At 39.1% G+C, this 13,673-nt stretch overlaps 1 protein-coding gene across 1 annotated transcript in view; it reads left to right on the top strand.

Moving 5' to 3' along the window:
* Nucleotides 1-12,030, top strand: part of CNTNAP5 (contactin associated protein family member 5) — a 232,297-nt gene extending 220,267 nt beyond the window's left edge. The window contains exons 22-24 of the mRNA XM_068408092.1: nucleotides 4,238-4,456; nucleotides 10,704-10,775; nucleotides 11,834-12,030. Of these exons, the coding sequence (XP_068264193.1) occupies nucleotides 4,238-4,456; nucleotides 10,704-10,775; nucleotides 11,834-12,030 (488 nt within the window). The remainder of the gene's footprint in view (nucleotides 1-4,237; nucleotides 4,457-10,703; nucleotides 10,776-11,833) is intronic.
* Nucleotides 12,031-13,673: the final 1,643 nt, after the last annotated feature.

Below are 13,673 nucleotides of genomic sequence, written 5' to 3'. Positions count from 1 at the left end.
TAACAAAACAAAAATTCTCAAATGTTCCACTTGACATGAAATGTTCAATTGCTGGCAAGCAAATCCTGGCATGTTCTGCTCATTCCTGGGAAAACTTGTGAGAAAAAGTACCATTGCTCTTGCTGTCCCTTGCTTTTTCAGAAGTGTCTTGGAGGTGCATTGAATGTCTGGAGCCTGTCTTCTGTTCAAGCTCATCCTTTTTTTTAAGCAAGAGTCAAACTAGTTGAGCTCAATGGTTCTAACCAGGAAAAATTTTTGTTGTTCACTCCGCTGCCTTTGTGGCACGTTCACACCAGGAAATGAGATTATTCCAAAGATGCCTTTTTGTGGGTTCCAGTCTAATCCAAGATATGCTTTCTGCCCTTTCTAAATTAATTATTAGTATCAGCAATGTTTACTGAGGTTGTTGAAGGATGTAGCAGCATATTTTTTGAGCTAACTACACAGTACCTGCTAGTCAATTCTTCCGAGACAGATGCAATGTGGAGACTACAACAGTCTTTTACTTCAAGATCATGGGCTCAAATCTAGTGACAATGTCCAAGAAGTAATCTTGCCAGTGCTGTTCAGCACCTTGCCAAAATGAGGTGATGGATACACTTTAACTCCCACAAAAATCATCTATTTCTCAGACTCAAAAAAAGGAAGACCAGTGCTTCAGCATGTGGAGTAAATTACCCTTTGCGCTTCTGCCTGCGATTCACTTAGATTAGTTAATTAATTAGGGCATAGACATTTAAAACAGGCAATGTCTGCCCTCACTGACGTTAAAAATAAATTTTGGTTAAGGAAGTTCATGATGGGCCTTCCTGGATGTAAGTGAGCACACAAGTAAACTTTGGGCTCAGATTTAAGTTTAATGTTTGTAAAGAAACAACAAAAAGTTTTTGGATAATGTTTATGGTTCCATTTTCTACAGTGATATCTTTAGAAAGAAGGTCTTTTGAGCCACTCTCCCTGCACGCAAATAACACACTTCATTTCTCTTTGCTTCCAGTTGCCTGTCATATTAGTTATCATTTACTATGTCAGTTTGCTGATACATTGCTGAGGAGCTTAATACTTGGTCCTAGAGAATTCCAGCAGAATTCTATTTATGATGAAAATTAATTCCCTGTTACTGAGATATTAAGACTTAAAATTGCTTTATTTATTTAAGATCTTAAAACGAGTGTGTTGTATATGGCAGAGGTGCACAAAGAAACAGCAGTGGGACAGGATGTCTGTTTTGGTGAATAGGAATGAATCAGCAGATAATTATGTTGATAAAATCAATAAAGTTTAAAAAATACAGCTACATGTTAGACGTAATCCTTGTTATCTCAGAAAGCCATTGCAAATACATGGAAAACAGGAAAGCAAAACCACACAAGACTTACTGAGCTTTGACACTGCAGACAGCTTCCAGGGAGCAGCTAGAGGACCGAGCAAGAAGACAGACCAACTTATGCACAACTTAGCAGACAAAGCTTAAAAATTACTTCCTAAAAATATGGGTAAACTTAATTTGTGGGGAATGAATTACTCAAAAACTGAAAAAGATTGCCTTCTCACCTGCCATGTAGAAATCATCCAAACTAACTTGGTCTCCAGCACCTAGAACAGAAATACAACGCTAAAATGTCAGAAGATCAAACCAAGCCACCAGCAGCAATTCAGGGTGATTTTCCAGGCCAGTCAAATGCATGGAAAGATTCACAGCATTATCAGGTCAGAGGAAGGCCACTGAGGTTTCATGTGACCTTGCTTCAATACAGACCTTGGAACTTCACCAAGTTGCTTCTCTTACTGAGCACTGTGTCAGGTGGTGAAAATATCTTTTGGAAAAACATTTTATTGGGATTTAAAGACTCCAAGTGACAGAATGGCCTTTAATAAGCCTTTCACAGAGGTAACCATGTCGTAATCATAGATTCACGTCATCAACTCAAGAATTCAGAGGGCAGCATAAGTCATTCACATCCAAGTTGTGCAGGTTCCTTGTTGAGAGCAGTGAAAGCCCCACTTTCTGAAAGACATAAGGCATGCACCTAAAGCTATATAATAAAGCAAACTTTATCTGTGAACATGGGATTTTTACCAGAGGACTCTGGGGTTGGTTTTGGTTTGTTCTTTGATTTCTTATTTTCAGATTTCAAAGCCTTTCAACAACAAATCTCCTAGTTCTCATTCATGCAAAGCTTACTTTGACAAAAGACTCCTGGAATTGGCCCTTAATTTGACTTTTTAAAAAAAAAGCTTTCAAAAATACTGTATCTTAGACTTTTCAAACTACTGTACCATGAAAGAGGAATTCGTTATTTCTTAGGCTTTACCTTTTGCATGTTGGGGCAGAACAGAGCAATTTAGATTGCCCGATGTCTAAAAGATAACAACAAATCCACCTTTTGTGTCAGAGCTAAGAAAACAGGAAAGGCTGAGAGTAGGAATGTTTACAAAGGGTTTTATAAATTCAACAAAGATGGCAAATACTGTAAATCAATCTTTTAGTTTTATATAAGCCTTCTTGTGGAAACTTGGAAACAATTCTTTGTCTGTTTTATAACACCCCTGCCAAAATCTCATTAAAAACCTGAATTCAGCCAATTCCTACACACCTTGAGAAGAGCAAATGTCAATCGCTGTAAGGCTACAGCTTTTCCAATGGCAAAACCTCAGTTTCCCTTCCCATCTCTCTTTCTTGCAGTTACTCACAGCCCAGAGGCTGTTCCCATGACAGCTCTGCAGACTGAGCATGTCTCCCGTAAGACCCTTTGGAGAGCAAGATCACACTGTGCCTTGCTTTGCTGAGAAGCAGCCAAACTCTTCCACTTTATACTTCCACAAAAACATTCAAACATAATTAGAAATCTTTCTCAGCTAATTCCCTCTGACTGCACGGCATAATAGTCACAGATCTTGAGCACCAAAATAATGTGTGATTTGGGCTAGTTTTGATATTTCTCTGTATTTTCTTATATGTAAAAGAAGTTTACATAATTCAAGTAGCAATGTCAGTTATAAGAGAAGGTCTACTTTTTTTCCTAAAACCTTTTGGCTGAGAGCTTGTAAAGTCATGGGTTTTGAATGATAGTGGAAAAATTTGACCTTATTTTAAAATTTACCATCTTACTCTTTCAAGCTTTGAAAATAGACTTGAAAAGCTGGAATCCTTATTTTCCAATGTCATTGGAAGTATGGTAGAAGTTTTTTTCATTAGCAGGTAATTTTTAAGACTTTGAATAACTTTTGATACTGTATCTGTGTGTATTTTTGGTTTTTTTCCTTGTTTGATTGACCTAGATATAAAGCGCATGATGTTACAGACCTCTGAGCAGTATGAATTTCAATTTCTGGAAAGTAAATAAATGAGAGCTTGGTGGAAGATGGCTTCACTGTCCTTCTCTGACTTTCCCAAACAATCTTTGATATTAAAACATTTGGAACTAAATAAAAAACACTTAACTTAGAATTGGCTTTCTCTTTGTGAAATTTAAATGAACACAGGCCTACAGATAAATTAATTGCTCTATCTCATCTTCAGGCTGAAAAAGAGCATGGAGATATTGGTTTTGGTTTTGATTTAAATGAAAAGAGTTATCGTTTTGCTTTTTATTTCATTAGCGGAATAAAGCTACCAGAGTGAGAGCCTGGCTTATAACTAGGAGGATTCCTAGGAACTCTGATTTTAAAAACATAGTAATGTGATTTGGTGGATCAGAAAAGTAAGCTGAAAAATAAACTCTTGAAGAAGGGTAGAAGCCTATATGAAGCATTGTATAACAGACAATAGGGAGCAGGCTCCTTCATTAAAAGAGTGGAAGAAGTAGAATGCCTTGAAGGTATGGTCCATATGTGTGAAACTCATGTTGTTAACAGATGCAAAAAAAGGTAAAAAGCGTCATCCACAGGATCCTGTGATAGTGTTGCTATTTTTACTGTTTACTATTATTATTTTTATTACCATGGTTAGCACCTATGATGTGTTAGATATTGTTTAGAGAGTAGAGAAAATGGATGAGGAAAGAAGCACAATGCAGGCTTTTATGTCCAAGCCAACTTGATTCAATGTAAGTAGCATCGAAGAGGAAGGACTGGGTCAGACTACGGAGAACTTGTAGGCTGCTGAAGGAGAATTTGAACAGTTGATATTGGATGAAGAGAAGTAAAAGGGGTGAGTAAGGCAAAAAAGGATTAATTTTTTTTCATACTTTCCTAAAACAAATAATTCCCATAGTCTTTTTCTCTTGTATTGCAGATAGTTTGTCACTGGACCCCGAAGTCTCAAAGGCAAATGCCTATGGTTTCACTGGCTGCCTGTCCTCTGTTCAGTACAACCACATTGCTCCCCTGAAAGCTGCCTTACGCCATCCCAGCGTTGCTCCCGTGACTGTCAAAGGCTCCTTGACTGAATCCAACTGTGCATCCATAATGGAAGCCGATGTGAACACAGTAACCACAGTATATTCCTCATCAGGTACGTCCTGCCAACAGGGGAATGGGGAATTTAAAGGATACTGTAGAGTGAGGTTTCCTTCCTTTTTGCTGTAATGCAATTGTGATAGTATAAATATTGGAACTGAGAAGTTGCATTTTGCGTTGGAATTAGGAGTGTTGAGGATGGACATTTAGTATTAGCCAAGGCCCCTTTAAAACTCATTGTACTAAAAGTTTTCAGTCTAAGTTCCTGGATTGCCTAAAACATGCCTAGAATACAAAAAAACAAAAGTCCAAAAGCCATAATGGAAATAGCATTGGAAGTGTGGTGATGCACCTGATTTGCTATTCTCATCCACCCTAGATAGCTCCAGTGCTGCAGATCTCAAAGGAGAACATAAACGTTACACACATTCTGTATCCCAGTGGTGATCAACAATAGGAGTCATACAACAAACAAGTCAAATTAGTTCCCACCCTAGCAGAAACGAATGAAAACTCCTTGTACAAACCCCTCGACACATGTGCGTGACTTCCGTTGAATGCTTGTACTTTATTCTCTGAGGCTAAAGAGAAGGAGCACTACTTGAGCGGTACCAGTAAGATGATCCCAATAGTTCATTTGTCTTTTGCAATCCTGAAACTATCCTCTGGGAATCTTAACTATTTTGCATATGTGAATTTGTATGCAGAGAAGGAAACTCAGTGCAGCTGGAAGTGTTGTCACCAGGAACAGGGGCAATCAAGTTGCTGCTTTAGTTACCAGTGGATGTGGCAGAATTCTTAATGACCAGAAGGGGGTACAAATTAAGGGCTATTTTTTGCCCCTTGATATCTGAAGCCACTTTCTCTTTTCTGATAACTAATAAAACTCTGTTTTAGATCATATTATGTTTTCTTTGACATTTGTACTTGCATCAAATCCCCTTTTCCTGCAGCCTCTGCCTAAGATACTCAGCAGAAAACAAATAATGCTATTAGCATCCTGCATAGGGAAAAAGGTTGCTGATTACTCTGTGGAGAGTGGCTGCCAGTGTGTGTGCTTCTTCCTACCCCCCAACTTTCTTCCCACCACTCAGAGTTGTCTAAGGTATCTGCTCTGACACACAGAAGAAATGTGTCTTGTAAATATCGAATGGGCAATGATACTGAAAATATGAGCTGCTTGCACTGTGCTCTGTCACAGAATCACAGACTGGTTTGGGTTGGAAGGGACTTTAAAGATCATCTAGTTCCAACCCTCCTGCCACAGGCAGGGACACCTTTCCTCTAGACCAGGTTGCTCAAAGCCTCATCCAACCTGGCCTTAAACACTGCCAGGGAGGGGGCAGCCACAACTTCTCTGGGCAACCTGTTCCAGTGTCTCACCACCCTCACAGTAAAGAATTTCTTCCTAATATCTAATCTAAATCTACCTTCTTTCAGTTTAAAACCATTCCCCCTCGTCCTGTCACTACTTGTTCTTGTAAAAAGCCCCTCTCCCTCTTTCCTGTAGGCCCCCTTCAGATACTGGAAGGCTGTTAGAAGGTCTCCCCGGAGCCTTCTCTTCTCCAGGCTGAAGAGCCCCAACTCTCTCAGCCTGTCTTCATAGGAGAGGTGCTGCAGCCCTCTGAACATCTTCATGGCCCTCCTCTGGACTTGCTCCAACAGCTCCATGTCCTTCTTATGTTGGGGGCCCCAGAGCTGAACGCAGTACTCCAGGTGGGGTCTCACAAGAGCGGAGTAAAGGGGCAGTATAACCTCACTCGACCTGCTGGCCACACTTCTTTTGATGCAGCCCAGGATGCCGTTGGCCTTCTGCGCTGCAAGCACGCACTGCCGGCTCATGTTGAGCTTCTCGTCAACCATCACCCCCATGTCCTTCTCCTCAGGGCTGCTCTCAATCCATTCTCCACCCAGCCTGTATTTGTGCTTGGGATTGCCCTGACCCACGTGCAGGACCTTGCACTTGGCCTTGTTGAACTTCATGCGGTTTGCACAGGCTCAGCTCACCTTGATGATCTGATTTTTCTAAAGAGTTTAGAAAGCAGTAAAACCTGAGGCTCAGAACTGCAGGACAGAACACAGAGCAGAGTGTAGCATCTTTGGACTTATATACGTAAAGCTTAAATCAGTTGCACTCTATTGTCAAGGTTAAGCATGGTTACATCAGAAATGGAGAATTATTGTAAAAGCTTATCTCTGTCTTTGCCGCTCTGTGCTTTAAAATATGATTTCCTCTCAATATGATGAATTAACTGACACTATTGCCTCACTATTCTCAGTGGATTTGATTAAAGCCTGAATAAGATCTTTAGAACAAGTTAGTTCTGAAGGCTTCATGTCTTTATATGCTATAGTAAGAGCACTGGGCGGTAGATTCTTGTTAAAAAAAAATTCCAATTTGTAGCAAATTATACTTTGTATAGATGTACTTGAGAATTACATTTATACATGGAAAGGACACATTTTAAGAAATAAAAGGAAGACAGAGTTAAGGATTAACTTTCAAATTTACTGCTCATATCTCAATTCATCAGTTCCTGATTTCACATTATTGAGTGTCTGAGAAGAAAAATAGAACTTCAAAGTTGACTGTACATGTCTGTGTTGATTTTCTAATGTACAGATACAACAAAAAAGCCCTCTAGGAAATCTCTCTTTAAGTGTGTGAAAAAAGCTTTCTATAGTTATAACTTGATAACAATTGAAGCTCTTTCCTTCAGAGAGGAATACTTGTCTTCAAGAAAGTTTCCTAGCAGACAGATATGGAATAAAATCTATCCCGTCATGGCTCAGTTATCCGTACACACTCTTTCTGATTAGGAAACACAAAATGAAAGGTGACTTTCTGTGGTTTTGATATTTAACAAAGATCTGCAAATCACTGTCTTCCTTGCTGAGGCATCTGTAGAAGTTTCTGTATTCTGAACTCTACACTGATGGCATAGAGATAATGGACTTTTACTATGCTTTTTTTCTTATACTGTAAATGCCAAAGCAGATTCAGCTGTGTGAATGATTGAGTCTTGAGCTGTCTACCCCAGCTGAAGAGCAGTTCCTCATGCATTTAAAGTAAAAGATGCCAAAAGATGCCAGATACTTTCTGATAAGTCAGAAACGACACAGAAAAATTTTGCTTCTGAACAGCAGCTTAAACTATGCAACTCCCTGTCTCACTGTGCTAGTTGTGCTGGACTTGATATTTCCAAGCAAGGAGTGTTACCAAAAAATAGTAACCAAGAAAACTCTCTAAACTAAATGATAGTTTAGAAAGCCGACATTGGTTTATTGCAGCGCTGGGTGCATGGGGGATCTCTCCTCCTAGCATGCACACCTAAGAACAAAAGCTTGCTCCTTATATACATAATTCCAAGAAAAGCCCACCCAATCCAAAAAAAAAACTTATGCATAATACATTATGTAATGCATTACGTAATGTCTTTACGCATGTGTACTAAATTGGGGAAGGGGTCTTGGGTGGTCTCTGGGGGTCGCTGGTGGTCGCAATCCCCCTTTAATCGTGCTTGTGCGCAAGCGTGGTCGAGGCCTTCTTGTTTACAAGTACATGTGTTCTCAAGAAGAAGATATCATTTTGAACTTATCTCTCCTCTGACACAAGAGTTTATGAATCAAGTTAATTTTAGACATCACAAAGTTGTTCTCTACAGTTTTGTTTTGTCTTTTTGTCCCTTTTATAATTAGCAGAGACCTTTGTTTTTCTGGGACGAAGTGTAAACAGCATGAATCATTGTTTACTAGAACCTTGTTATCAATCCCATAAACAGACTCTATCTACAAAACATGTAGTTTGCTTCAGAACCTATTGTTATTCTTTATTATTCTAGCTAAAAGGAAAACTATTGACAGGAAAGCTTGTTCTGTGTAAAGGTAACACAGAGCAGGCCTTTTAGAGCCTACTCTGAGGCCTACTCTTGCTAAACCGTTGCTAACTCTGAATCGTCTGGTATCAGGAGGAACTGACCAGGGGTGTACTGGGACAGCCTTGGCTGTAGCAACTATGAGATGGTGGAGTTCAGGAGGAGGAAGGAAAAAAAGCAGAAAGCATGACTGCAACCCCAAACTTCAGGAGAACAACCTTTGACCTGGACATGGACCTGCTTGGAAGAATCCCACAGGATACAGCCCTGGTTAGAAGAGGGGTCCAGGAGAGCAGGTTCAAGGATCACCTCCTCCAAGATCAAAAATGGTCCATCCCAATGAGCAGGAAATCTAGCAAAGATGGCAGGAGGCCCAGAGAGGTTTTGAAGTCTTCATCCTTGGATATATTCAAAATCCAAATGGATACAGCCCTGAGAAACTTGCTGTAATAGACTGATTTGAGTAGGGGTTTAGGACTAGGTGATTTCCAGAGGGGCTTTCTGACCTTAGCGATGCTTCCAACCTCAGTGATTCACACTGTAATGTCATCAGTTTTATCTAAAGGGAGGAGCATGTCCTGTCAAGGTCTCATACGAGACTCAGTATTGCTTTTACTTGGCTTCAAAGTTTATTGTGTTCCCACTGGAGATGGTTCTGCTGTCACATGCCATCTGCTGCTCTGTAACAAACCTTCCTCTCTGTGTACCCTGATTTTATTTCTCAGGTAAAACGTAATTCTTAAGGCCTATGTCTGTTGGCCTTCATTCTGAAACTGATCTCCAACATTTGTTCTGGTTTCCTCTCAGAATTCTGGTAACAGTTGCCAAAAAAAAATGGTGCTTTAATGGCATTTAGTGTCAGATCTTACATAATCTTTTAGGCATGAATGAGGTCTTATATAATTTTTAAGGTAGAAATTTTATTTCATGCTTTTTTCATACATAGTTAATAATCTTTCATGACTATTCAACTAATACTGTGCACTAGATATCACCAGCTGGAGATTTTTCTCTAGTACAGGAGGACTGATGTTCAACAGATGTAAATTTTTATTGTAACTGATTTCACTGGCACCAGCTGAGGGCTGGGGTAGAAAATATCTCGCCTAACTTCCAGTATCTGAAAGTTAAATCATCTTGAGTCTAAAATTATAATTACTCTCCTCTTCTAGTTTGTGGAAAGAAATAGGCAAATCATACTGTCCATCTTTGACAGACATCTTAGGGTATAAAGTATCTGTAGGTTCTTTTGCTCTGTGCCCCCTTTAAGAACCTGAACAGCCCAAAGCCACAATCATTACAAACTCACCACCTCCTGGTACACAAATATGAAATCGTTGCTTGTTTCGATAAAAAACATCTTCTTGGGCAATGAGATACCAAAATGTGGCTGAGTCAGCTACTAAGGCAAGGATGTTCAATTACAGTAAACCTTGCAACACCAAATTTCTCAGTTAGGCTTCCACCTCTTGCATCGGAAAAATCAGTTTGGCAAAGCGATATAATATATAGCAGAGACAGTCATCTGTAACTCCCACATACATCCTCTGTATGATAGCCTGGAGGCTTGCAAAGGAGAGAAACAGTGATAGGAATCTCATCAAAGAAGAGGGTTAACTGAAAGGAAAAAAAAAATGTGAAGGTGCAGAAAAGCTGGATTCAGATAGCAGTAGAAAACACAGCACTTTCAGAAACATGCAGGACTTAAGTACATACACTGCCATAACTCCACTGGCTTCAGGGAGGACTTGAACTCTCAGGTTTGGATCTGAATTTGAAACTGCCAGTATGTAGACTGTTTGGCCGAGTGTTTCAACAAGGGAGCTCCAACATCAAGGACCCTTTAATAAAGGAATTCATTTCTGACCCCTCTCTGTTTTGAATGCAATATGACCACTGCATTTCTGCAATGGAGAGAAAAACATCCTTTCCTAGAAGCTGTCCCAAGCAGCAACTGCTTCTCTTTATGGGATTGAATTTGAGTTTATATCTACATCTACAAACGTAGGTCAGGTCTAAAGCTGTCTAGCCTTCCTTTCCTTTTGGTTATTTCTGATATGGTTTCTTAGGTATTTTTTTTTAAAAAAAAAACTCTGAGAAAAGCTCCCAGTGGGCTATTTAGTTCAAATGTCTGATTCCTCTACTGATACACTGAGACAACACTTTCAGATGTTAATGTGAGCCTTTCTGTTTCCTTTTAAATATACCCTTAACAGACTTTGCTCCTGAAGATGTAAAAGAAAGTTGTCCTGCAAACCCACTTTATTTTTCAGAGAGCTTTCTGGTTCCATTCTCCAATCCCCCAAATCACATCTTTTGAAAACAGATTAGATTCATGAGGGTAAGAGGACGTTTCTGCCTAAGCCACAGAGAAAATGAATATAGTTGATACAGAAGATAAATCTTGTTTTGTTTAACCAACTGCAGATCCTTTTGGGAAGATAGATGAAAGGGAGCCTCTCACCAATGCAGTCAGAAGTGATTCAGCTGTGATTGGAGGTAACTTCATTTTTAAAGATTACAATTGAAAAATAATTCTGTTGAGGCAAGCATCTAGGGTACTTTAATTCTGGGCCCTATAAAATCCTGTTTAAGTTTTTTGTAATCTAATGCAGGTCTAGTATTTGCTGTATTTATTAGCATATATCTGAATCAAGCTACCTAGATAAGCACATGCATTATGTATGAAGCCAATAATGGTGGCACATGATGTTAGATGTCACCCAAAAAAAGGCATTATGGATTGTCAAGAACCTGAATCTTTTAAAATGTAGCCAAAGTCTTTATATATGCCTGTTTGAGCAGGCGAGTTGGACAAAAAGACCTCTAGAGGTGCCTTCCAACCTCAACCATTCTCTGATTCCCTGTGATTCTGTGATCTAAGACCCAGCTAACTACTAATTGTTTTACGCACCACTCTGATGAGAGCCTCAAATCAGTCAGTGTTCACACATCCTGTATTTCTTGAGCTCTGTCTTTGCAAGCTGGTGGTGTAACGGAACTCGCTAGGTCATATGAAAGCATTTATATACTAGGGAAAGTTGTCCTCACAGCTTCATGTATGGCTTTCATTTTCCTTTAACAACCTGGAAGGCAATTTATCTCTGTTTATTTTATAGGATGCCCTGTAGGGAGCTGCCTTTGATAATATCTAGAAGCTATAAACCAAAGTGTACAAGGCTCATGCAAGGTTTCCAGAGATAACACAGAAGAAAATATGACAGAGCAGGAATTTGTATGAGCATACAGATCTAATTTTTAAAAAACAAACACACTGACCCAAATTTACTTCCAGTGAAAGCAGAATTTGACTGAAATTAGAAGGTCAATTACATCAATGCTTACTGCTTTAAGTCTTACTCAAGGTGACAAAATAGAAATAAATACCACCAGGGAGGGTGTGATAGAGACATACGATTGTGTCCAGACTGAGATGAACTGATCTATCATACCTATTAGCTGTTGTGCATTGGTAATAGATTTTTGAGGTAATTGGGGATTTTGGTGGGTTTTTTTTTGTTTTTACTCTTTATGTCCTTTTTTTAACTCCTCTTCAGGTGTAATAGCAGTTGTGATATTCATCATCTTTTGCATCATTGCCATCATGAGCAGATTCCTCTATCAGCACAAACAAACACATCGAAGCAGCCAGACAAAGGAGAAGGAATATCCGGAAAACCTCGAGAGCTCCTTTAAAGCTGACATTGACTTGCAGAACACAGTGAGCGAGTGCAAACGGGAATATTTCATCTGATGGACAATGCAATTTCTTCTTACTCATACTCCCTTAACCTTCCTTCCTTTATTCCTTTCTTCTGTCCTTTTTTCTTTTTGTATTTTTTTTAAACATTCATTTTTTGCTAACTTCTTTTTCATTTGGAAAAGACCACCCTCACAGTGCCTCATTCTCTGCACAAGAACCTGGCAGTCACAATTTACTTCTGCAGCTCAAGAGACCTGTAATCCCACCCTACACAAAATAAGATCCACGTGCACACCTGGTTTCTGCTGTGGGTTCCTGGATGTTTCGAAGTCCCTACATTTGTTTATGTTTTTCTCTGGAGCCATTTAATTCATCACTTTTACACTAGAGCTGGACTATATAAAGTAGAGGTAAAGTAGCTGAATACGTAGCTCTACAGATACTGGGACAGGATAGAGGGAAAGAATGAAACCAAAATGCCTGATTTATTTTACAGGCTCATTTACATCATAAAGAACTGGCCAAATTCTCAAATGATATGAATTGATATATATCTATTGATTCAAATGGTGTTACATTAATTTATACCAGTTGAGAAGCTAGTAGGAGGTAAGGAAAAATAAAACTGTCCTCGTTAAGCTCCTTCCCCCAGCCTCCTGTCCTTTTACTGTAACTTTTAGGCTTACCAGTACTTTTCCAACAATGTATGTATCAAAAATAAATGTCATTCCTGTGCACCTCTTTCACCTCCATCTCATAAGGCTGGCTATGTAGACCCAACATACTCTAGCATAACTCTAACTGAAGCATGGAAAATAGTAGCTTGAATCTCCAAGGGTTTTAGGAAGCTGATAGGACTTAGGTGCTCTATATTTGTCTGAAATGTTAGAAATGCAGCATATACCTGTTCATACCATATGGAGGATTATCATGTGCTGAGGTTAAACACTGTTGCCAATGTGGCAAAAAAAAAGTAAATAAACAAGAAAAAACAAAAATAGTTTAATCTTAAACATGAATCACACCTTCTGCCAATTCTTCTAAAAAAGAAAAAAAATCCAACTACCAAAAAAAGCCCCCCAGAACTGCCTAAAAGATTGATTGTTATTTCCTGTTTATAGAAATTGGAATATCTTCTCCAAGGCTAAATAGAGAGAGTTCTAATGCCACGTCTAAAAAGGTTAATATTTAATCAACTCTGTTTACAAGGAAGCACATTAGGGAAACAAGTTTAAAAAGATCCCAAATACTCTACTTCAAATTAATCTTCTCTCCTGTTTCTGTCCTTTCTTGATTGGGAACAATATTTAAGATTCAAATCTTGCCCATTTTACTTGTGCTGCATAGTTTCAGTGTGAGACTGAAAAAATCTTCTTTTCAGCCACAGACATCCTAAGAGTAAGAAATGGAGAAGTCCCATCAAGGGAGGTTTTTCACGCCCTACTTGTGTCTGTGTGACTTACTGCCTTTGCAGGGCTTCTGAAGAGTATGTAGAATTTGCTGTCGGACTTGAAGGTTTCTGACAGGAGTTGAATCAATCCAACAACTAAGAAAAAAAATATTTATTGCAGTACTCTTCATAAGAATTAATTCAAGACAATTAATCGTGCAGCTGAATCTCTTTCTTTCCCCCCTACACCCTTATGCAGTCATCCTGGGGTTTCCGCATGGTGATCCTTTTTGCATAGATTAAA

This window comes from Nyctibius grandis, chromosome 9 (assembly GCF_013368605.1).
Source record: "Nyctibius grandis isolate bNycGra1 chromosome 9, bNycGra1.pri, whole genome shotgun sequence".
NCBI lineage: Eukaryota > Metazoa > Chordata > Aves > Nyctibiiformes > Nyctibiidae > Nyctibius > Nyctibius grandis.
Note: the sequence above shows the minus strand (reverse complement) of the source record. Positions and strands in the feature narration are given on the sequence as shown.